Source organism: Gobius niger (assembly GCF_951799975.1).
Source record: "Gobius niger genome assembly, chromosome: 24".
Taxonomy (NCBI): Eukaryota; Metazoa; Chordata; class Actinopteri; order Gobiiformes; family Gobiidae; genus Gobius; species Gobius niger.
Genome location: NC_136875.1, coordinates 2590370 through 2612995, shown reverse-complemented (window position 1 = coordinate 2612995; position 22626 = coordinate 2590370). Strand labels below are relative to the sequence as shown.

Here is a 22626-nt window from a genome sequence, read left to right as displayed (position 1 = left end):
GATGAAACTCCATTTGATCTAAAGATCTCGTAGTGTGAAATTTAAGATCCTTCATTGTTTGATGGAATGTTTGCAAATCCCAAAGCTGCGTTTGTGGCATTAAAACTAAACCTGACCTGCTGTCACTTAGTACACCTGCACATCTGTGAATACAACACCGCTGTTGTTCTACGTCAAATAGTTTTTATCATGTTTTACTTTTTTTTGTATTTACTTACTTTAATATTCTTTACGCATGCCCTTATAGTCTTACAGTTTTAAAGTTTTCATAGCTTATTTTTATCTAAAGTCTGTGTTAAATGTTTTATGCTGTAAGAAAGAGTCTGGGAACCTGTTCTCAAGCAAAGGCAATAAAAACAATTCCGAGGTTACGAGCTGAATATAGAGACTGCAGTTGCACGTAAGACCTGAGGTGGCAGTAGTGAGTGTAAAAATGACCGCTAAACATCCTATCAACAAATTCACAGGTAGGTTTGAGATTTCACCTTTAATTATCCCGCTAAGACGACATTCAAAACATCTGGGGACGAAGCCAGACACAAATCATTGAGCTACAGCTAAACCAAACACAAATGGCATATTTTCCACTTAATCATCGTTATTGTCAGACACAGCATTCTGATTCCTTAAGTCGGGATTTCTGAAAACACATCCTTCACTTGCTTATTGTTCAACTTCTGTTCATTCCTTTACATCATTTATGATAAATTGTAATACATTCACATGATTAGTAATAAATATAGCTTTGGTTCCAAGGCACGAATTTGATCGAAAAGTGTAAAATAGAAAAGGAGTCCTCATCTGAAGCCGAAGTCCAGGCTGTGAGCCATCAGTTCCTCCTCCACGTTCTCCAGAGCCCATTTATGCTCCACCACCTGCAGCGCCTCCCACTCACTCTGTGGAGAGAGGACAGAGGTCTGAGGGAGGTCTGAGGGAGGTCTGAGGGAGGTCTAACAGAGGACAGAGGTCTGAGGGAGGTCTAACAGAGGACAGAGGTCTGAGGGAGGTCTGAGAGAGGTCTAACAGAGGACAGAGGTCTGAGGGAGGTCTAACAGAGGACAGAGGTCTGAGGGAGGTCTAACAGAGGACAGAGGTCTGAGGGAGGTCTGAGGGAGGTCTGAGGTCTGAGGGAGGTCTAACAGAGGACAGAGGTCTGAGGGAGGTCTGAGGGAGGTCTAACAGAGGACAGAGGTCTGAGAGAGGTCTAACAGAGGACAGAGGTCTGAGAGAGGTCTAACAGAGGACAGAGGTCTGAGGGAGGTCTAACAGAGGACAGAGGTCTGAGGGAGGTCTAACAGAGGACAGAGGTCTGAGAGAGGTCTAACAGAGGACAGAGGTCTGAGGGAGGTCTAACAGAGGACAGAGGTCTGAGGGAGGTCTAACAGAGGACAGAGGTCTGAGGGAGGTCCAACAGAGGACAGAGGTCTGAGAGAGGTCTAACAGAGGACAGAGGTCTGAGGGAGGTCCAACCGAGGACAGAGGTCTGAGGGAGGTCTAACAGAGGACAGAGGTCTGAGGGAGGTCTAACAGAGGACAGAGGTCTGAGGGAGGTCTGAGGGAGGTCTAACAGAGGACAGAGGTCTGAGGGAGGTCTGACAGAGGACAGAGGTCTGAGGGAGGTCTGAGAGAGGACAGAGGTCTGAGGGAGGTCTGAGGGAGGACAGAGGTCTGAGGGAGGTCTGACAGAGGACAGAGGTCTGAGGGAGGTCTGAGGGAGGACAGAGGTCTGAGGGAGGTCTAACAGAGGACAGAGGTCTGAGGGAGGTCTGAGGGAGGACAGAGGTCTGAGGGAGGTCTGAGGGAGGTCTAACAGAGGACAGAGGTCTGAGGGAGGTCTGACAGAGGACAGAGGTCTGAGGGAGGTCTGAGGGAGGACAGAGGTCTGAGGGAGGTCTAACAGAGGACAGAGGTCTGAGGGAGGTCTGAGGGAGGACAGAGGTCTGAGGGAGGTCTGACAGAGGACAGAGGTCTGAGGGAGGTCTAACAGAGGACAGAGGTCTGAGGGAGGTCTGAGGGAGGACAGAGGTCTGAGGGAGGTCTGACAGAGGACGGAGGTCTGAGGGAGGTCTAACAGAGGACAGAGGTCTGAGGGAGGTCTAACAGAGGACAGAGGTCTGAGGGAGGTCTGAGGGAGGTCTGAGGGAGGTCTAACAGAGGACAGAGGTCTGAGGGAGGTCTGAGGGAGGTCTGAGGGAGGTCTAACAGAGGACAGAGGTCTGAGGGAGGTCTGAGGGAGGTCTGAGGGAGGACAGAGGTCTGAGGGAGGTCTGAGGGAGGACAGCGGTCTGAGAGTGGTCTGAGGGAGGTCTGAGAGAGGACTAAGACAGGACTAAGAGAGGTCTGAGAGAGGTCTGAGAGAGGTCTGAGAGAGGACTGAGAGAGGTCTGAGAGAGGTCTGAGAGAGGACTGAGAGAGGTCTGAGAGAGGTCTGAGAGAAGACTAAGAGAGGTCTGAGAGAGGACTGAGAGAGGACTAAGAGAGGACTGAGAGAGGACTGAGAGAGGACTGAGAGAGGTCTGAGAGAGGACTAAGAGAGGTCTGAAAGAGGTCTGAGAGAGGTCTTAGAGAGGACTGAGAGAGGACTAAGAGAGGTCTGAAAGAGGTCTGAGAGAAGACTAAGAGAGGACTAAGAGAGGTCTGAGAGAGGTCTTAGAGAGGACTAAGAGAGGACTGAGAGAGGTCTGTGAGAGGACTACGAGAGGACTAAGAGAGGTCTGAGAGAGGTCTTAGAGAGGACTAAGAGAGGACTAAGAGAGGTCTGAAAGAGGTCTGAGAGAGGACTAAGAGAGGTCTGAGAGAGGTCTGAGAGAGGTCTTAGAGAGGACTGAGAGAGGACTAAGAGAGGTCTGAAAGAGGTCTGAGAGAGGACTAAGAGAGGTCTGAGAGAGGACTAAGAGAGGTCTGAGAGAGGACTGAGAGAGGACTAAGAGAGGACTAAGAGAGGTCTGAGAGAGGACTGAGAGAGGACTAAGAGAGGACTAAGAGAGGTCTGAGAGAGGACTGAGAGAGGACTAAGAGAGGTCTGAAAGAGGTCTGAGAGAGGTCTGAGAGAGGTCTGAGAGAGGTCTTAGAGAGGACTGAGAGAGGACTAAGAGAGGTCTGAAAGAGGTCTGAGAGAGGACTAAGAGAGGTCTGAGAGAGGACTGAGAGAGGACTAAGAGAGGTCTGAGAGAGGTCTTAGAGAGGACTAAGAGAGGACTGAGAGAGATCTGAGAGAGGACTAAGAGAGGTCTGAGAGAGGTCTGAGAGAGGTCTTAGAGAGGACTGAGAGAGGACTAAGAGAGGTCTGAAAGAGGTCTGAGAGAGGACTAAGAGAGGTCTGAGAGAGGACTGAGAGAGGACTAAGAGAGGTCTGAGAGAGGTCTTAGAGAGGACTAAGAGAGGACTGAGAGAGATCTGAGAGAGGACTAAGAGAGGTCTGAGAGAGGTCTGAGAGAGGTCTGAGAGAGGACTGAGAGAGGACTAAGAGAGGTCTGAAAGAGGTCTGAGAGAGGACTAAGAGAGGTCTGAGAGAGGACTAAGAGAGGTCTGAGAGAGGACTGAGAGAGGACTAAGAGAGGTCTGAAAGAGGTCTGAGAGAGGACTAAGAGAGGTCTGAGAGAGGACTAAGAGAGGTCTGAGAGAGGACTAAGAGAGGTCTGAGAGAGGACTGAGAGAGGACTAAGAGAGGACTGAGAGAGGACTAAGAGAGGTCTGAAAGAGGTCTGAGAGAGGACTAAGAGAGGTCTGAGAGAGGACTAAGAGAGGTCTGAGAGAGGACTGAGAGAGGACTAAGAGAGGTCTGAGAGAGGTCTGAGAGAGGACTAAGAGAGGTCTGAGAGAGGTCTGAGAGAAGACTAAGAGAGGTCTGAGAGAGGACTACGAGAGGTCTGAGAGAGGTCTGAGAGAGGACTAAGAGAGGTCTGAGAGAGGTCTGAGAGAAGACTAAGAGAGGTCTGAGAGAGGACTGAGAGAGGACTAAGAGAGGTCTGAGAGAGGACTAAGAGAGGTCTGAGAGAGGTCTGAGAGAAGACTAAGAGAGGTCTGAGAGAGGACTGAGAGAGGACTAAGAGAGGTCTGAGAGAGGACTAAGAGAGGTCTGAGAGAGGTCTGAGAGAAGACTAAGAGAGGACTGAGAGAGGACTAAGAGAGGTCTGAGAGAGGTCTGAGAGAGGACTAAGAGAGGTCTGAGAGAGGTCTGAGAGAAGACTAAGAGAGGTCTGAGAGAGGACTACGAGAGGACTAAGAGAGGTCTGAGAGAGGACTAAGAGAGGTCTGAGAGAGGACTAAGAGAGGTCTGAGAGAGGACTGAGAGAGGACTAAGAGAGGTCTGAGAGAGGTCTGAGAGAGGTCTGAGAGAGGACTAAGAGAGGTCTGAGAGAGGACTGAGAGAGGACTAAGAGAGGTCTGAGAGAGGTCTGAGAGAGGTCTGAGAGAGGACTAAGAGAGGTCTGAGAGAGGTCTGAGAGAGGTCTGAGAGAGGTCTGAGAGAAGACTAAGAGAGGTCTGAGAGAGGTCTGAGAGAGGTCTGAGAGAGGACTAAGAGAGGTCTGAGAGAGGTCTGAGAGAGGACTAAGAGAGGACTAAGAGAGGTCTAAGAGAGGTCTAAGAGAGGACTAAGAGAGGACTAAGAGAGGTCTAAGAGAGGTCTGAGAGAGGTCTGAGAGAGGACTAAGAGAGGTCTAAGAGAGGTCTAAGAGAGGTCTTAGAGAGGACTAAGAGAGGACTGAGAGAGGTCTGAGAGAGGACTAAGAGAGGTCTGAGAGAGGTCTGAGAGAGGTCTTAGAGAGGACTGAGAGAGGACTAAGAGAGGTCTGAAAGAGGTCTGAGAGAGGTCTGAGAGAGGTCTGAGAGAGGTCTGAGAGAGGACTAAGAGAGGTCTGAGAGAGGACTGAGAGAGGACTAAGAGAGGACTAAGAGAGGTCTGAGAGAGGACTGAGAGAGGACTAAGAGAGGTCTGAAAGAGGTCTGAGAGAGGACTAAGAGAGGTCTGAGAGAGGACTAAGAGAGGTCTGAGAGAGGACTGAGAGAGGACTAAGAGAGGTCTGAGAGAGGACTAAGAGAGGTCTGAGAGAGGTCTGAGAGAGGACTAAGAGAGGTCTAAGAGAGGTCTTAGAGAGGACTAAGAGAGGACTGAGAGAGATCTGAGAGAGGACTAAGAGAGGTCTGAGAGAGGACTAAGAGAGGACTAAGAGAGGTCTGAGAGAGGTCTGAGAGAGGACTAAGAGAGGTCTGAGAGAGGTCTGAGAGAGGTCTTAGAGAGGACTGAGAGAGGACTAAGAGAGGTCTGAAAGAGGTCTGAGAGAGGACTAAGAGAGGTCTGAGAGAGGACTGAGAGAGGACTAAGAGAGGTCTGAGAGAGGTCTTAGAGAGGACTAAGAGAGGACTGAGAGAGATCTGAGAGAGGACTAAGAGAGGTCTGAGAGAGGTCTGAGAGAGGTCTTAGAGAGGACTGAGAGAGGACTAAGAGAGGTCTGAAAGAGGTCTGAGAGAGGACTAAGAGAGGTCTGAGAGAGGACTAAGAGAGGTCTGAGAGAGGACTGAGAGAGGACTAAGAGAGGTCTGAAAGAGGTCTGAGAGAGGACTAAGAGAGGTCTGAGAGAGGACTAAGAGAGGTCTGAGAGAGGACTAAGAGAGGTCTGAGAGAGGACTGAGAGAGGACTAAGAGAGGACTGAGAGAGGACTAAGAGAGGTCTGAAAGAGGTCTGAGAGAGGACTAAGAGAGGTCTGAGAGAGGACTAAGAGAGGTCTGAGAGAGGACTGAGAGAGGACTAAGAGAGGTCTGAGAGAGGTCTGAGAGAGGACTAAGAGAGGTCTGAGAGAGGTCTGAGAGAAGACTAAGAGAGGTCTGAGAGAGGACTACGAGAGGTCTGAGAGAGGTCTGAGAGAGGACTAAGAGAGGTCTGAGAGAGGTCTGAGAGAAGACTAAGAGAGGTCTGAGAGAGGACTGAGAGAGGACTAAGAGAGGTCTGAGAGAGGACTAAGAGAGGTCTGAGAGAGGTCTGAGAGAAGACTAAGAGAGGTCTGAGAGAGGACTGAGAGAGGACTAAGAGAGGTCTGAGAGAGGACTAAGAGAGGTCTGAGAGAGGTCTGAGAGAAGACTAAGAGAGGACTGAGAGAGGACTAAGAGAGGTCTGAGAGAGGTCTGAGAGAGGACTAAGAGAGGTCTGAGAGAGGTCTGAGAGAAGACTAAGAGAGGTCTGAGAGAGGACTACGAGAGGACTAAGAGAGGTCTGAGAGAGGACTAAGAGAGGTCTGAGAGAGGACTAAGAGAGGTCTGAGAGAGGACTGAGAGAGGACTAAGAGAGGTCTGAGAGAGGTCTGAGAGAGGTCTGAGAGAGGACTAAGAGAGGTCTGAGAGAGGACTGAGAGAGGACTAAGAGAGGTCTGAGAGAGGTCTGAGAGAGGTCTGAGAGAGGACTAAGAGAGGTCTGAGAGAGGTCTGAGAGAGGTCTGAGAGAGGTCTGAGAGAAGACTAAGAGAGGTCTGAGAGAGGTCTGAGAGAGGTCTGAGAGAGGACTGAGAGAGGTCTGAGAGAGGACTGAGAGAGGTCTGAGAGAGGTCTGAGAGAGGACTAAGAGAGGTCTGAGAGAGGTCTGAGAGAGGACTAAGAGAGGACTAAGAGAGGTCTAAGAGAGGTCTAAGAGAGGACTAAGAGAGGACTAAGAGAGGTCTAAGAGAGGTCTGAGAGAGGTCTGAGAGAGGACTAAGAGAGGTCTAAGAGAGGTCTAAGAGAGGTCTTAGAGAGGACTAAGAGAGGACTGAGAGAGGTCTGAGAGAGGACTGAGAGAGGACTAAGAGAGGTCTGAGAGAGGTCTGAGAGAGGTCTTAGAGAGGACTGAGAGAGGACTAAGAGAGGTCTGAAAGAGGTCTGAGAGAGGACTAAGAGAGGTCTGAGAGAGGACTAAGAGAGGTCTGAGAGAGGACTGAGAGAGGACTAAGAGAGGACTAAGAGAGGTCTGAGAGAGGACTGAGAGAGGACTAAGAGAGGTCTGAAAGAGGTCTGAGAGAGGACTAAGAGAGGTCTGAGAGAGGACTAAGAGAGGTCTGAGAGAGGACTGAGAGAGGACTAAGAGAGGTCTGAGAGAGGACTAAGAGAGGTCTGAGAGAGGTCTGAGAGAGGACTAAGAGAGGTCTAAGAGAGGTCTTAGAGAGGACTAAGAGAGGACTGAGAGAGATCTGAGAGAGGACTAAGAGAGGTCTGAGAGAGGACTAAGAGAGGACTAAGAGAGGTCTGAGAGAGGTCTGAGAGAGGACTAAGAGAGGTCTGAGAGAGGTCTGAGAGAGGTCTGAGAGAGGTCTAAGAGAGGTCTTAGAGAGGACTAAGAGAGGACTGAGAGAGATCTGAGAGAGGACTAAGAGAGGTCTGAGAGAGGTCTGAGAGAGGTCTTAGAGAGGACTGAGAGAGGACTAAGAGAGGTCTGAAAGAGGTCTGAGAGAGGACTAAGAGAGGTCTGAAAGAGGTCTGAGAGAGGACTGAGAGAGGACTGAGAGAGGACTGAGAGAGGACTAAGAGAGGTCTGAAAGAGGTCTGAGAGAGGACTAAGAGAGGTCTGAGAGAGGACTAAGAGAGGTCTGAGAGAGGACTGAGAGAGGACTAAGAGAGGTCTGAGAGAGGTCTTAGAGAGGACTAAGAGAGGTCTGAGAGAGGTCTGAGAGAGGACTGAGAGAGATCTGAGAGAGGACTAAGAGAGGTCTGAGAGAGGTCTGAGAGAGGTCTTAGAGAGGACTGAGAGAGGACTAAGAGAGGTCTGAAAGAGGTCTGAGAGAGGACTAAGAGAGGTCTGAGAGAGGACTAAGAGAGGTCTGAGAGAGGACTGAGAGAGGACTAAGAGAGGTCTGAGAGAGGTCTGAGAGAGGACTAAGAGAGGTCTGAGAGAGGTCTGAGAGAAGACTAAGAGAGGTCTGAGAGAGGACTAAGAGAGGTCTGAGAGAGGACTGAGAGAGGACTAAGAGAGGTCTGAGAGAGGACTAAGAGAGGTCTGAGAGAGGACTGAGAGAGGACTAAGAGAGGTCTGAGAGAGGACTAAGAGAGGTCTGAGAGAGGACTAAGAGAGGTCTGAGAGAGGTCTGAGAGAGGTCTGAGAGAGGACTAAGAGAGGTCTGAGAGAGGACTGAGAGAGGACTAAGAGAGGTCTGAGAGAGGTCTGAGAGAGGTCTGAGAGAGGACTAAGAGAGGTCTGAGAGAGGTCTGAGAGAGGTCTGAGAGAGGACTAAGAGAGGTCTGAAAGAGGTCTGAGAGAAGACTAAGAGAGGTCTGAGAGAAGACTAAGAGAGGTCTGAGAGAGGTCTGAGAGAGGTCTGAGAGAGGACTGAGAGAGGTCTGAGAGAGGACTGAGAGAGGTCTGAGAGAGGTCTGAGAGAGGACTAAGAGAGATCTGAGAGAGGTCTGAGAGAGGTCTGAGAGAGGACTGAGAGAGGTCTGAGAGAGGACTGAGAGAGGTCTGAGAGAGGTCTGAGAGAGGACTAAGAGAGGTCTGAGAGAGGTCTGAGAGAGGACTAAGAGAGGTCTGAGAGAGGTCTGAGAGAGGACTAAGAGAGGTCTGAGAGAGGTCTGAGAGAGGACTAAGAGAGATCTGAGAGAGGTCTGAGAGAGGACTAAGAGAGATCTGAGAGAGGTCTGAGAGAGGACTAAGAGAGGACTAAGAGAGGTCTGAGAGAGGTCTGAGAGAGGTCTGTGAGAGGACTAAGAGAGGTCTGAGAGAGATCTGAGAGAGGACTAAGAGAGGTCTGAGAGAGGTCTGAGAGAGGTCTGAGAGAGGACTAACGAGGCTTCTCCTTTTTATTTCGATGAGAAGAACGCTCAGAGTGAGAGCTGGTGTAGGAGAGGAAAGTACACGAACAGGGTCCAACCTTGAAGGCCTTGTTGGGGTCTGGAGGTGCGTTCATGGCAGGCCCCGTCATCTGCTCCTGCAGGAACTGCGTCTGGTCCACATCTGCAACAGACACTTCAGTCAGGACTAAACTAGGACTAAACCAGGGCGATCGATTTTGATTGTATAGCTCTCTGTTTGTGTCTCACTTGAACTATTGTAACTTTATTTGGAATAGTACTTACTCTACCTACACTACTAAACTTGTGATGTAACAAAAGAAAGCTATAAAGTCCATGAGAAATTCTCCTGCAAATGCTTTCACAGATATGTGGCCTCCTAAAGCTTCCTGAAAAGCATCTCTATCATAATGCATGTACTATGTATGATGTTGTAAACAGGTTCAATTCTAGATTGTTCAAACTCATTCCGTTATACTCACCCTGTCACATACATAATAAGCCGAATGCCCATCTAGGGTAGCCCTTTGCATTATGGGTAATGGAATTTCTTTTGGCTACCAAACAATGTTGATCGGTAGTGTAAAGCAATAAATAAAGCTCTGATTTGGACCGTTTTAACCACTGGAAAGTTGATGATAAAAAGCGTTTTTGTCGTCACCGTGGAGCTTGTTACAATAACGGAAAGAACTGAACGTTCATACGAAGACATGCTTCAAAAGTGACGACCAGTCCTTGTTCACGTAGTTGGAATAACTATGTGAAAAAAACAGGAAGGCAAAAAAAAGAAGTATATAAATAAACATTATATATTGTTGAAATACCACCTGTTCTGTGGTTCTATAGTCCGCCTTCACCTTTTGGAAGGTGTCAGCGGGAGCTAGTTCTATGTGAGCCAGTCTTTGCTTTGTTTATGTGCTAAGTATCTTTTCCCAGGGTGGGGGGTTATGGACCCCTGTTCAGAAGCTCGGTGTCCATTTTCACAATGTAGCATCACATGATTGTATGTGTGACATTGTGAAATACACTAAACTAAACCAGGACTAAACCAGGACTAAACCAGGACTAAAGCAGGACTAAACCAGGACTAAACCAGGACTAAACCAGGACTAAACCAGGACTAAACCATGACTAAACCAGGACTAAACCAGGACTAAACCATGACTAAAGCAGGACTAAACCAGGACTAAACCAGGACTAAACCATGACTAAAGCAGGACTAAACCAGGACTAAACCAGGACTAAAGCAGGACTAAACCAGGACTAAACCATGACTAAAGCAGGACTAAACCAGGACTAAACCAGGACTAAACCAGGACTAAAGCAGGACTAAACCAGGACTAAACCATGACTAAAGCAGGACTAAACCAGGACTAAACCATGACTAAAGCAGGACTAAACCAGGACTAAACCAGGACTAAAGCAGGACTAAACCAGGACTAAAGCAGGACTAAACCAGGACTAAACCAGGACTAAAGCAGGACTAAACCAGGACTAAACCATGACTAAACCAGTGCTTAACCAGGACTAAACCAGGACTAAACCAGTGCTTAACCAGGACTAAAGCAGGACTAAACCAGGACTAAACCAGGACTAAACCAGGACTAAACCAGGACTAAACCAGGACTAAACCAGGACTAAACCAGTGCTTAACCAGGACTAAACCAGGACTAAACCAGTGCTTAACCAGGACTAAACCAGTGCTTAACCAGGACTAAACCAGGACTAAACCAGGACTAAACCATGACTAAAGCAGGACTAAACCAGGACTAAACCAGGACTAAACCAGTGCTTAACCAGGACTAAACCAGGACTAAACCAGGACTAAACCAGGACTAAACCAGTGCTTAACCAGGACTAAACCAGGACTAAACCAGGACTAAACCATGACTAAAGCAGGACTAAACCAGGACTAAACCATGACTAAAGCAGGACTAAACCAGGACTAAACCATGACTAAAGCAGGACTAAACCAGGACTAAACCAGGACTAAACCAGGACTAAACCAGTGCTTAACCAGGACTAAACCAGGACTAAACCAGGACTAAACCAGTGCTTAACCAGGACTAAACCAGGACTAAACCAGGACTAAACCAGGACTAAACCAGTGCTTAACCAGGACTAAACCAGGACTAAACCAGGACTAAACCATGACTAAAGCAGGACTAAACCAGGACTAAACCAGGACTAAACCATGACTAAAGCAGGACTAAACCAGGACTAAACCATGACTAAAGCAGGACTAAACCAGGACTAAACCATGACTAAAGCAGGACTAAACCAGGACTAAACCAGGACTAAACCAGGACTAAACCAGGACTAAAGCAGGACTAAACCAGGACTAAACCAGTGCTTAACCAGGACTAAACCAGGACTAAACCAGTGCTTAACCAGGACTAAACCAGGACTAAACCATGACTAAAGCAGGACTAAACCAGGACTAAACCATGACTAAAGCAGGACTAAACCATGACTAAACCAGGACTAAACCAGGACTAAACCATGACTAAAGCAGGACTAAACCAGGACTAAACCATGACTAAAGCAGGACTAAACCAGGACTAAACCAGGACTAAACCAGGACTAAACCAGTGCTTAACCAGGACTAAACCAGGACTAAACCAGGACTAAACCAGGACTAAACCAGGACTAAACCAGGACTAAACCAGTGCTTAACCAGGACTAAACCAGGACTAAACCAGTGCTTAACCAGGACTAAACCAGGACTAAACCATGACTAAAGCAGGACTAAACCAGGACTAAACCATGACTAAAGCAGGACTAAACCAGGACTAAACCATGACTAAAGCAGGACTAAACCAGGACTAAACCAGGACTAAACCAGGACTAAACCAGTGCTTAACCAGGACTAAACCAGGACTAAACCAGGACTAAACCAGTGCTTAACCAGGACTAAACCAGGACTAAACCAGGACTAAACCAGGACTAAACCAGTGCTTAACCAGGACTAAACCAGGACTAAACCAGGACTAAACCATGACTAAAGCAGGACTAAACCAGGACTAAACCAGGACTAAACCATGACTAAAGCAGGACTAAACCAGGACTAAACCATGACTAAAGCAGGACTAAACCAGGACTAAACCATGACTAAAGCAGGACTAAACCAGGACTAAACCAGGACTAAACCAGGACTAAACCAGGACTAAAGCAGGACTAAACCAGGACTAAACCAGTGCTTAACCAGGACTAAACCAGGACTAAACCAGGACTAAACCAGGACTAAACCAGGACTAAACCAGTGCTTAACCAGGACTAAACCAGGACTAAACCAGTGCTTAACCAGGACTAAACCAGGACTAAACCAGGACTAAACCAGGGTTAAACCAGGGTTAAACCAGGACTTAACTAGGATTAAACTAGGACTGAACCAGGACTAAACCTGGGCTAAACCAGGGCTAAACCAGGACTAAACCTGGGCTAAACCAGGGCTAAACCAGGACTAAAACAGAATGGGGGAAAACAAAGGAAAAATCTCTGACTGCGCTTTTGCTCGGTGGCTTTATTTTTAATTTTGCCAAAGTAACTCAAAAGTAACTAAAGATAGTGCAACTCAGCTACATTTTTGAAAGTGTAATATGTAATACAAACATATTACATTTTTAAAGCTGTAATCACCAATATAGAATATATGAAATATTTTAGGTGGAGAGGACTTACAGTTTCCGTGTCCCAGGACCAGGCTGTACATCCTGCGCAGTCCGAACACGTTGAGGAAGTACCAGGAGGCAGAGCTCACCCTGAAAATGAAAAAAAAAATCCTTTAAAACGTAATGAAAATCAGAGGAAAGAAGCAGTGTATTATGCAGGCCTACCACGATAACAGAATTTGAAGTTTGATATATTGAGCCATGAAAATATGGCGATAAATGACTTTAATGAAGACCTTTTAATGCCATAGAAACTATCACTAATGCTACATTCAGACTACAAAGTCAACAAGCCCAGCCCAGTGTGGGGCCATTGTTAAACACTTGCTTTAAATGGTGCTTTTATTGACAATATTAGTGCCTATTTCTTGTTCTCACAGGATCGATCGGAGCTTTAGCTCGTAGCATTAGCTTTCTCTGATGGGAATGCTCCGTGCATCATCAAGACCAGTGGCGTAGCAAGGGTACCAGGGGGCCCCAAGCAAGAATGTCAGTAGGGGGCCCTCTGGTGGCCGCTTGGTGTACTGCGCACTGGGAGAGAGGACGTCATTTGGGCAGGAGCGGGTCACCTGACAACTCCCATAATGCAATTCTTGGCATACTCCGCACCTCTTTTAGGTGGATTTGAACTTGGGGGAGACCCTAGACCCCGTAGACCATGGGTGTTTAGTTAAAGATCTGTAGGACATCACAGTTAACACAAGAACAGAAGTTTGGTCTGAATGCACCTTGGGCTAGCTCGAGGCTAATTGTTTGCTAACAACAACATAGTAGCCTTAGGTCGGAAATAAATTGAAAAATAAAAAGAATAAAAAGAACATTCGTCGGGGGCTGTAGCCTCGTCAGATTAGACATGACAGACTGACGATTTTTGTTCAAGTCATCAATTCTTGCATTTATTCGAATCGTTTAGTCCAGGGTTGATGCGAGTGAGAGATTTTTAACTGTGGTAAAAATGTCTCGAGATTTTACAATCCAGTGTGTCCAGCTTGATTCTAAAAATGAACAATGTGACCTACCAGGAGGCGTCCAGGGAGAGCAGGTCCACCCCCCTCTGCAGCATGGGCTTGAACCTCAGCGTGAGTGGGAACGGCACTTTGGCTGCACACACACTTATCAGAGTCAGGAAAAAAAGTACTAGTGTATTAGTAGGGCTGGGTACATGTGTTTGATCATAACTTATCACCAGAGCCGTGGGAACATATTTTGGTTTTCCCCCCCACACGAGCTGCTCAACTTCATGTTTTCAGCAGAGTTTCACAATTCAGCAGCAGTTACTGAAAACTCACAGACAGCTGGCTCCAGTAGGATCCCGAAGCAACTGTTGCGAAGAAGATTAGTTAGTAATACTGATAACTGTGCGATACTTTTTCTATACCTAAACTACATTATTGTCACCTAGAATAATAAAATAAGAACAGTAACTTTGTGTCCATCACTGGATTTCAATGTGCATTTTGAATTTTCTCCTGTTATAAATGATGGAAACACCAAATGTCGGAATAATTAAAGGGGCTATATCATGCTATTTTAGCCATTCCAAAGTTAAGTATAGGCATTTATATGATATATTGTACCTCTACCATTATGGAGCACTCATTTTTGTGATAAATATAAGTGTTTTCTGGAGGTATTTTTCAAACCCGGAAGACAAAACGCTTCGATTCAGTTAACTCCGCCCCCTCTCTCCGCACATACAACTTTACCGTAATATAAATAAACAGCAATAAGTGAAGTTACTTCACAATGCAGTTATACGGAGTTGACATCTGCAACACAGCTTCATAAATGGCTAACGTACATGCTAATATGCTAACACACAAGCTAATATGCTAACACACAAGCTAATATGCTAACACACAAGCTAATATGCTAACACACAAGCTAATATGCTAACCCGCGTTTGGACTGACTCACCCTCTGGTCCATCGCTGTTTACATTATGGGACTCGCGTTGGTTATAAAAGTTAATCCACTTTGATTCTGGCGAAGGTTCCCCAAACATCCATCAGTGACAGTCACAGAAAAACTATATTTTGGTGAAAGTCGCTGAATCCCGGAGAAAAAAACAGCTGAGTGGCCTCTTCCTGAAAAGGGTTGAATATAAACTCCTCGTCCTCGTAGCCAAACGCGCTTCTTTTTCTCCGTGACATGATCGTTAGTTAAGAATAAAAAACAGGTGTGTCCAGTTATAACGAGCTCCATCTTCAGCTGCAGCGCAAACATGACTGATCTGTTCAGACGCTCAGGGGTGTTTGTTTTGGCCTCAGCTGACCTGGAAGCACCTCGGGCACATCCTTTTGTTGTTGTTTTTTTTTTTTTACATTTTTTACTCTTTGTTTCTCTCTTACGACAGAAATAATGAAAACGCTGTTTTACAAATTAAAATCCGGCCGTAAGCATAGAATTAAGACATTACATTACAGACGTCGAGCACTTCCGTTCCGCTGTGACGACACAACTGAACACTCAGTCGTTCACCAGGAGAGGGCGGAGCCTCAGAGAGCAGGATTCAGGAGGATTACTGAGAGCTGCGTGAATGAAGCCACAAACCACTCTGGGGGTGTTTTTGATAAGGAAATAGCATAACAACATGGCTAAAAGCTCCAAAAAGTCGATTTTGCATGATATAGGACCTTTAAAACATGTGACTGCTGGCATACTAACAACAGTGAATTGCAACTAACGGACCAAGGGTTTTTCAAACAAAGGTTGTGGGAACTCACTATCCGCTGAACTTAAAACTATCAATCAATCAATCAATCAATCAAAGTTTATTTATATAGCACTTTACAGCAACACCAGGAGGACCAAAGTGCTTCACAGAAAGATAAAACACATTTAAAAACACCAAATAATCACAACCTAGACACAATTCAGTGCTCTAAGTATTAAAAGCAAGTTTGAAGAGATGAGTCTTTAATCTTGATTTAAAAAGGGACAGGTCCGTGAGAACACGCAGACTGAGGGGCATGCTGTTCCACAGTTTAGGCGCGGCAACAACAAAGGAACGATCGCCCCACTGTTTGTACCGGGACCTGGGCACGTCCAGAACCATCTGATCGGCAGACCGGAGACTCTGCTGGGGCGATGTACGGTCCCCAACTCAGTCAGATAAAACGGAGCGAGACCATGGAGGGCTTTAAAACCAAGCGTTAACATTTTAAAATCAATCCGAAAACGGACCGGGAGCCAGTGCAGGGAGGAGAGGACGGGAGTGATGTGGCTGAGTCTGGATGAACCGGTGAGAAGACGGGCTGCTGCTTCTGCACTAACTGTAACCGGTGGAGTGACGAGTGTGGGAGGCCGGAGTAGAGAGCGTTGCAATAGTCCAACCGAGAACTGATAAATGCGTGGGTCGCCTTCTCCAGGTCTTGGCGTGAGAGAAAAGGCTTCACCTTGGTCAAAAGGCGCAGCTGGAAAAAGCTGGCCTTGACCACAGCATTTATCTGTTGTTTGAAGTTTATAGCTGAGTGTTGAATGTTCTCCTTTCAGGTTGAGTCTTGACTGAAATCTAAGCAGAACTTTCCTCATTTTAAGAAGTGAAGTCCTAAACCCAAATCTGACAGAAGCAAATGGTTCGTGGTTCTCGCACTGTGGGGCAGGGGTCATTATGCCTCTTCTACCCTGCACTACTGCATGTTTTTGACCGTTAATGGGTTCGCCCTTCGTCGATTAGCCTTGGGATGCGTACTGCAAGGCCCCTTAGTGGACTTTTGCTTAGGGCCCTAGAAAGACGAGCACTGGCACTGATTGCAATGTCCCTGTCAAATGTTTAGGATAAACAATCTGTCTTCAGGATAAATGATGTCACTGATGAGGACGTGCAAGTCTGTCCCTGAGCTCTGGTGGTAAATGAAACCTGTCTCACTTTGTACCTCAGAGTGTCAGAGTACCCAGCCCTATTAGTGAGCACAGAGCAAAGAGCAAAGTACTCACTGGTCAGGAACCCAGAGAAGGCCCAGTTGATCCAGCCGCCAATCAGGATCATGGGCAGAACGTTGGTCAGGTTTCCCTTCATCATGTCCAGCACCATGCCACTGTCTACAAAGAGAACAAGGAGGCTCTACACCAGGACTGGACCAGGCTTAACCATGATGGTACCTGTGAGGGGGTTCTTGGGGATGACCTTCCTCTTGGTTTTCTTGAAGAATCCAGTCTCGGAGTTGTTGAAGTAGTGTTTTCTCATCATGAAGGACTACGCAGAGGCAAGGCAAGAGGATCAGAATACAAAATACAATGTCAACTTCTTGGTTTGGGTCTAGACTCACATGTCGAGGCAGGTATTTCCCATTTTCTCTGAGAATTCGGCTCCGCAACAAAACCTGACTGAGAGAGAAACGCACAAACCATTACAACCTATATACCAACCTACACCAGTGGGGCTGCTACGGTTTTGGTGCCTTTTAAAAGCACAATTTAAGTTCCATCTATGTCACTTCCTGTCGGTGTCCAATAAGGAAGTGAAACTATAAACATCACAAAAATATCCAAACTAGAGAAAGCTGGGTACAATCTTTAGCAAAATCTGAAATATTATTGTGCTACAGTATGTTTTAGCAAACATTGTGTTCAGAGATGGTTCTAACCACGCCCTCCCCGGTCAGAGATTATTCTAGCCACTCCCTCCCCGGTCAGAGATTATTCTAGCCACGCCCTCACCTGTCAGAGATGGCCTCTAGCCCCGCCCTCACCTGTAAGAGATTATTCTAGCCACGCCCTCACCTGTCAGAAATTATTCTAGCCCCGCCCTCACCTGTCAGAGATTATTCTAGCCACTCCCACACCTGTCAGAGATGGCCTCTAGCCCCGCCCTCACCTGTCAGAGATTATTCTAGCCACTCCCTCACCTGTCAGAGATTATTCTAGCCACTCCCTCACCTGTCAGAGATTATTGTAGCCACGCGCTCACCTGTCAGATTATTCTAGCCACGCCCTCACCTGTCAGAGATTATTCTAGCCACTCCCTCACCTGTCAGAGATTATTCTAGCCACTCCCTCACCTGTCAGAGTTTATTCTAGCCACTCCCTCACCTGTCAGAGATTATTCTAGCCACGCCCTCACCTGTCAGAGATTATTCTAGCCACTCCCTCACCTGTCAGAGATTATTGTAGCCACGCCCTCACCTGTCAGATTATTCTAGCCACGCCCTCACCTGTCAGAGATTATTCTAGCCCCCCCTTCACCTGTCAGATTATTCTAGCCACTCCCTCACCTGTCAGAGATTATTCTAGCCACTCCCTCACCTGTCAGAGATTATTCTAGCCACGCCCTCACCTGTCAGAGCTTATTCTAGCCACTCCCTCACCTGTCAGAGATTATTCTAGCCACTCCCTCACCTGTCAGAGATTATTCTAGCCACTCCCTCACCTGTCAGAGATTATTGTAGCCACGCCCTCACCTGTCAGAGATTATTCTAGCCCCCCCTTCACCTGTCAGATTATTCTAGCCACTCCCTCACCTGTCAGAGATTATTCTAGCCACTCCCTCACCTGTCAGAGATTATTCTAGCCACGCCCTCACCTGTCAGAGATTATTCTAGCCCCCCCTTCACCTGTCAGATTATTCTAGCCACTCCCTCACCTGTCAGATTATTCTAGCCACTCCCTCACCTGTCAGAGATTATTCTAGCCACGCCCTCACCTGTCAGAGATTATTCTAGCCACGCCCTCACCTGTCAGAGATTATTCTAGCCCCCCCTTCACCTGTCAGATTATTCTAGCCACGCCCTCACCTGTCAGAGATTATTCTAGCCACGCCCTCACCTGTCAGAGATTATTCTAGCCACTCCCTCACCTGTCAGAGATTATTCTAGCCCCCCCTTCACCTGTCAGATTATTCTAGCCACGCCCTCACCTGTCAGAGATTATTCTAGCCCCCCTTCACCTGTCAGATTATTCTAGCCACGCCCTCACCTGTCAGAGATTATTCTAGCCACTCCCTCACCTGTCAGAGATTATTCTAGCCACTCCCTCCCCTGTCAGAGATTATTCTAGCCCCCCCTTCACCTGTCAGATTATTCTAGCCACGCCCTCACCTGTCAGAGATTATTCTAGCCACTCCCTCACCTGTCAGATATGGCCTCTATCCCCGCCTCCCTGTCTCGCTGCAGTAAGGTGGAGGCGTGGTGACGGAGCACACCAGAGAAGAACGTGATGAAGACAATGGGCAGCACCACCCATAGTCGGATACTGGAGTCCAGGAGCAGCTCGGGGTCCATCTCACCTGGACAAGCAGATGAGAGAGAGGAAAGATGAGTACATTTTAGCCATACATTTTAGCGTGATATACAAGTTATTGCAAAATACGGCACACTCTTAAAAAATACCATTTTATAACACAAAGGAGTGGAACATTTTCTATTAATTTGATCTGTTATTAATATGCCATAATGCAGTGTAACCAAAGGTGGGTGGAGTAGCTAAGAGTAAAAAAGAACATGGAGCAAATGCTACTTAAGTATGTCAGTACTGAGCTGTTTTGAACTGTTTGAGTGTAAAAGTTTGATTGATGTTTCGGTAAAGATGTAGCTTATGAGAAACCAAGGGTATAAAATATAGAAAATGCCATAAAAAATATAAACAGATATCATTTAGAGAAATGAGGTACACGAACACTGTTGCTTAGTAACGGAGTACATGGAATTAGAATAAGGATTTAGAATATTAATTTTGAGTAACTGTATTTTGGTACAGAATACAGTTCTGTACCATTCCCTACCATCCAGTAAAAAAATGTATTCATATTCATAACAAAACAGCTGCTGGGGAAACTTTAGCCATTCTGAGGTGTGCACATTTGCAGAGTGCTTTTTTTAATTCCAAATTAGTTGTAAATAAGTTCATAGCACGCGATGTAACAAGTTTAGCCGCATGTTTTTAATCATAAATAATAATAAAAAATATTTTGAAATTGTACTAGTACTTTTATTTCCACATTGATTGTCATTATATTTGTGTATAGATATGGCATGACTACGATTGTTGGGACACCTGTTATAAACTTACTTACCCTGAATTGGGAACTCTTTAACAATCTTGGCAAATGGAGCAGCAGATTTGATTTTAGGAGGAAAAACAGGTCAACGCTACAAGTTCTAAATAATGTTGTGCAAAATGGAGCTGACATGTAATGATAGGATACTGTGATGTATTCCCTTGATATTTGGAAAGTTACTGTATTCTATATACTGTCAAATGAAAGTGTAACTTTACCAGAATACAGTTACACAAAGTATTCAATATACGTATTCTAAATACAAGTATTTATTTATTCCTTAACACTGGAATCATATGACTCTTTTATGCAGAAATATTAAAGCAGTACTAAGTAACTCTTCCCCCTAGAGGCCATAAGCGCAACTGCAGGTGTAGTAGAAAGTTACGATTTTTTAACTTATTAATCGTCTTGGAGAGTAAATACTACGCTGACAGGAAAGGCGAAGGAAGAGAGGGTTACTGTGCATCCATTTATACAATGGAAATATTTGTTTTCACTCAAACTTTGCTGTAAATACTGTTTAAAGTGACGTTAGCCCGCAGTTAGCTTTGCCCGTTAGCATGTTAGCTTCTTCTTCGTGATTCCATTAGTGTGTACTGCTTTCTCCGGACCGGTGGCAGTCAAGTTGCAAACATGGTTTTCTGTCCAGAGACACCAGGGGGCGATGAAAGACCCTCCAATCATCCCATAAACACTTGTATTACCCCCACAGGGACTACGGGGAGGATTTATTAAGGTAAACACGTAACTTAGTACTGCTTTAAGTTAAACAACACTGTACACGAAACACAAAAATAGGCCTACATTTTTTTTATGTCAATATGAAGCTTTTTCACTCACAGTGGAACAAGTTTAGAGATACTTCAATATAATATTACTCAAGTAGGTAAAGAGTACGATAAAACTACTCCAAAAATGAGTTTCTCCATTAAGTTGCTAAAGTGCATGTACTAAATATACAGGGGCTCGTCACATGATTAAAATATCACAAAAAAGTGCATTTACTTCTATTATTCAACTTAAACTGTGAAACACATATATGATAGACTCATTACATGCAAAGTGAGATATGTAGCCTTTATGTGCTATCATGTTGCTTATTATGGCTCAAAACTATAAACTACAAATCAGAGCCGTGGGAAGATATTTTAGTTAGGGGGCGCTGAAGGACAAAATTTACCCCCAATATACTTTTTCTGTGCATAAATCCTATTTATTAACCTCTTAACTCCCTCCTGAACCGAGAGCATTTTCTCCAGTTCAGCTTTACCCAAATCCTGTAGGCCACTATAACGCCTCATTTGAAAGACCTACAAAACTAAATGGATCTTTTTCCTCACATCAGATTTTTGTTCATCACTTTTTTTGTTGGGCAGTCGTCTCATTTTTGTCAAATTTTTGTGACTTTTTTGTCACTTTTTCGTCAAATTATTCGCTTTTTTTGTCAAATTCATATCACTTTTTCGTCCTTTTTTTCTCAATTTTGCGTCAAATTTTTCTCACTTTTTGGTCAAATTTTTTGTCAATTTATGTCATTTTTTTTTAAATTTTTTGTCACTTTTTCATCAAATTATTCGCATTTTTTGGTCAAATTCTCATCACTTTTTCATCATTTTTTTCTCAATTTTTCGTCGCTTTTTTGTCAAATTTTTGTACATTTTTTGTCACTTTTTCGTCAATGTTTTCTCACTTTTTTCACATTTTCATCATTGTTTTCGTCTCAGTTTTATCGCTATTTTCACACCTTTTTTTCCAGAAGCTTTTGGATTGGGGTAAAGCTGGAGAAAATGTGCTCGGTTCAGGTGGAAGTTAAGGGGTTGATATTGCCTACAGTTCACAAACTGTCCACCAGGGGGTGCTGCAGCGCCCTCAGCACCCTGGGTTCCCACGGCCTTGCTACAAATCTCAGAAAATGAACTGTAAGCCATAATAATCAAAATGATAACAAAGGCTTGAAATATGTCACTTTGCGTGCAATGAGTCTATATCATACATTAGTTTCACATTTATAGTTGAATTACAGAAATAAATGCACTTTTTCATGATATTCTAATTATATGACGAGCACCTGTTCTACAAACCCTTGAGCTGCACGCGCGCAGATCGACGCTGTCAGCTGTTCTCTCCCGCCCCTGACTGAAGCCCTGCCTGCACCTATCCTGCTCTAACCCTGCTGTTCTAGCTCGGCCCGGCTCGGTTCCGGTTGGACAGCACACGTGGGCCAGCGCTAATGCTTTCTAGTGGAGGTTCAATCACTTTCGGCCAAACTTTGCACAAAGTGGAAGTTTTTTCCTCACCGTTGTTTCAGGCGCTAGCCCGCACGATCCGCAGCGCCGTGCCGAGAAGAAGAAGCGACCCCGGAAGTGAAGACACTGTACGCGGAAGTTGTTCGTTCGTCTCACGCTTTGTTGCTATTCAGTCAAGTCCGCGATTACTGCAGGATTTTGATCAAGAATCGCAGAGATGTACGATCAGGACGAAGGTAAAGTCCCAACCCAATGTCCCACTGTGCTCCCGGAGGACTTAGCCTCAAATAAGCAAGCGAAAGATCTAGAAGAAGAAGAAGAAAAATGAAGCGTATGTGGATTTAGGCTGATGGAGGGAAACAGAGCTAACGGCTAATGCTAACGCCGGTTCTGGTTTAGACCAAAAAGAAGTCATTCAATCACTGTCCGTGCAGTTTTATTAAAGTTAGAGAGTTTCCGTCCCTGTGATTGGATAATCATGAATGATCTTTTACACTTTCAAATCCAGACCCTAAGTTTTGGCTGTGTCAATATTAACTATATAGCTATGCTATCTGGATAAAGTTATTAAGGAGGCACTTACTGTTGTATATATTGATTTGCCGGGGCCTCAAAATGCATGTTTTCTTTTTTAAGTTTTACTTCTGATGATATAATGTCCTGTACAAGCAAAAAAGAGTCACTCCCTGTCAAATCATCATACTTGTCCTGGTTGTTGATGATATACCCAATACTGAGAGTGTATTTTTTAACTGTGAGTTGCCAGCAGTGTTTATTTTGACAACATATTTTATTTTAGTTTTAGTCTTAGTCTTTTGACTAAAATGTAATTTAATTTTAGTCAAGATTTAGTCAAAAAAACCTTTTCAATTTTAGTTTAGTTTTAGTCGACTAAAATTGCATGTCAATTTAGTCGACTAAAATTAAGACTAATTTAGTCGACTTATATTTATAATA

At 45.5% G+C, this 22626-nt stretch overlaps 2 protein-coding genes across 2 annotated transcripts in view; one reads left to right on the top strand and one right to left on the bottom strand.

Moving 5' to 3' along the window:
* Positions 1-691: 691 nt before the first annotated feature.
* On the bottom strand, positions 692-21774 carry LOC306982314 (ER membrane protein complex subunit 3-like). The gene is made up of 9 exons (XM_079582227.1): positions 21721-21774; positions 18493-18649; positions 16695-16752; positions 16528-16621; positions 16363-16467; positions 13443-13524; positions 12434-12513; positions 8833-8915; positions 692-896 (listed from the first exon to the last, which is right to left on the bottom strand). Exons 2-9 carry the CDS (start codon positions 18642-18644, stop codon positions 798-800), a joined length of 753 nt encoding a protein of 250 aa, XP_079438353.1. The 5' UTR covers positions 18645-18649; positions 21721-21774; the 3' UTR covers positions 692-797.
* Positions 21775-22626, top strand: part of polr2b (RNA polymerase II subunit B) — a 30041-nt gene continuing 29189 nt past the window's right edge. Inside the window, exon 1 of the mRNA XM_079582141.1 lies at positions 21775-21905. Within this exon, the coding sequence (XP_079438267.1) occupies positions 21887-21905 (19 nt within the window). The 5' untranslated portion in view covers positions 21775-21886. The remainder of the gene's footprint in view (positions 21906-22626) is intronic.

Bases quoted from the DNA above. Each gene is read 5' to 3' on its own strand.
- LOC306982314 (XM_079582227.1), bottom strand. From the start codon at position 18,644: ATGGACCCCGAGCTGCTCCTGGACTCCAGTATCCGACTATGGGTGGTG. The intron at 12,514-13,442 runs GTAGGTCACATT...TTTCATTTTCAG, and splicing joins CTCTCCCTGGACGCCTCCTG to GGTGAGCTCTGCCTCCTGGT. The intron at 8,916-12,433 runs GTAAGTCCTCTC...TGTCTGTTGCAG, and splicing joins GGTCCTGGGACACGGAAACT to ATGTGGACCAGACGCAGTTC.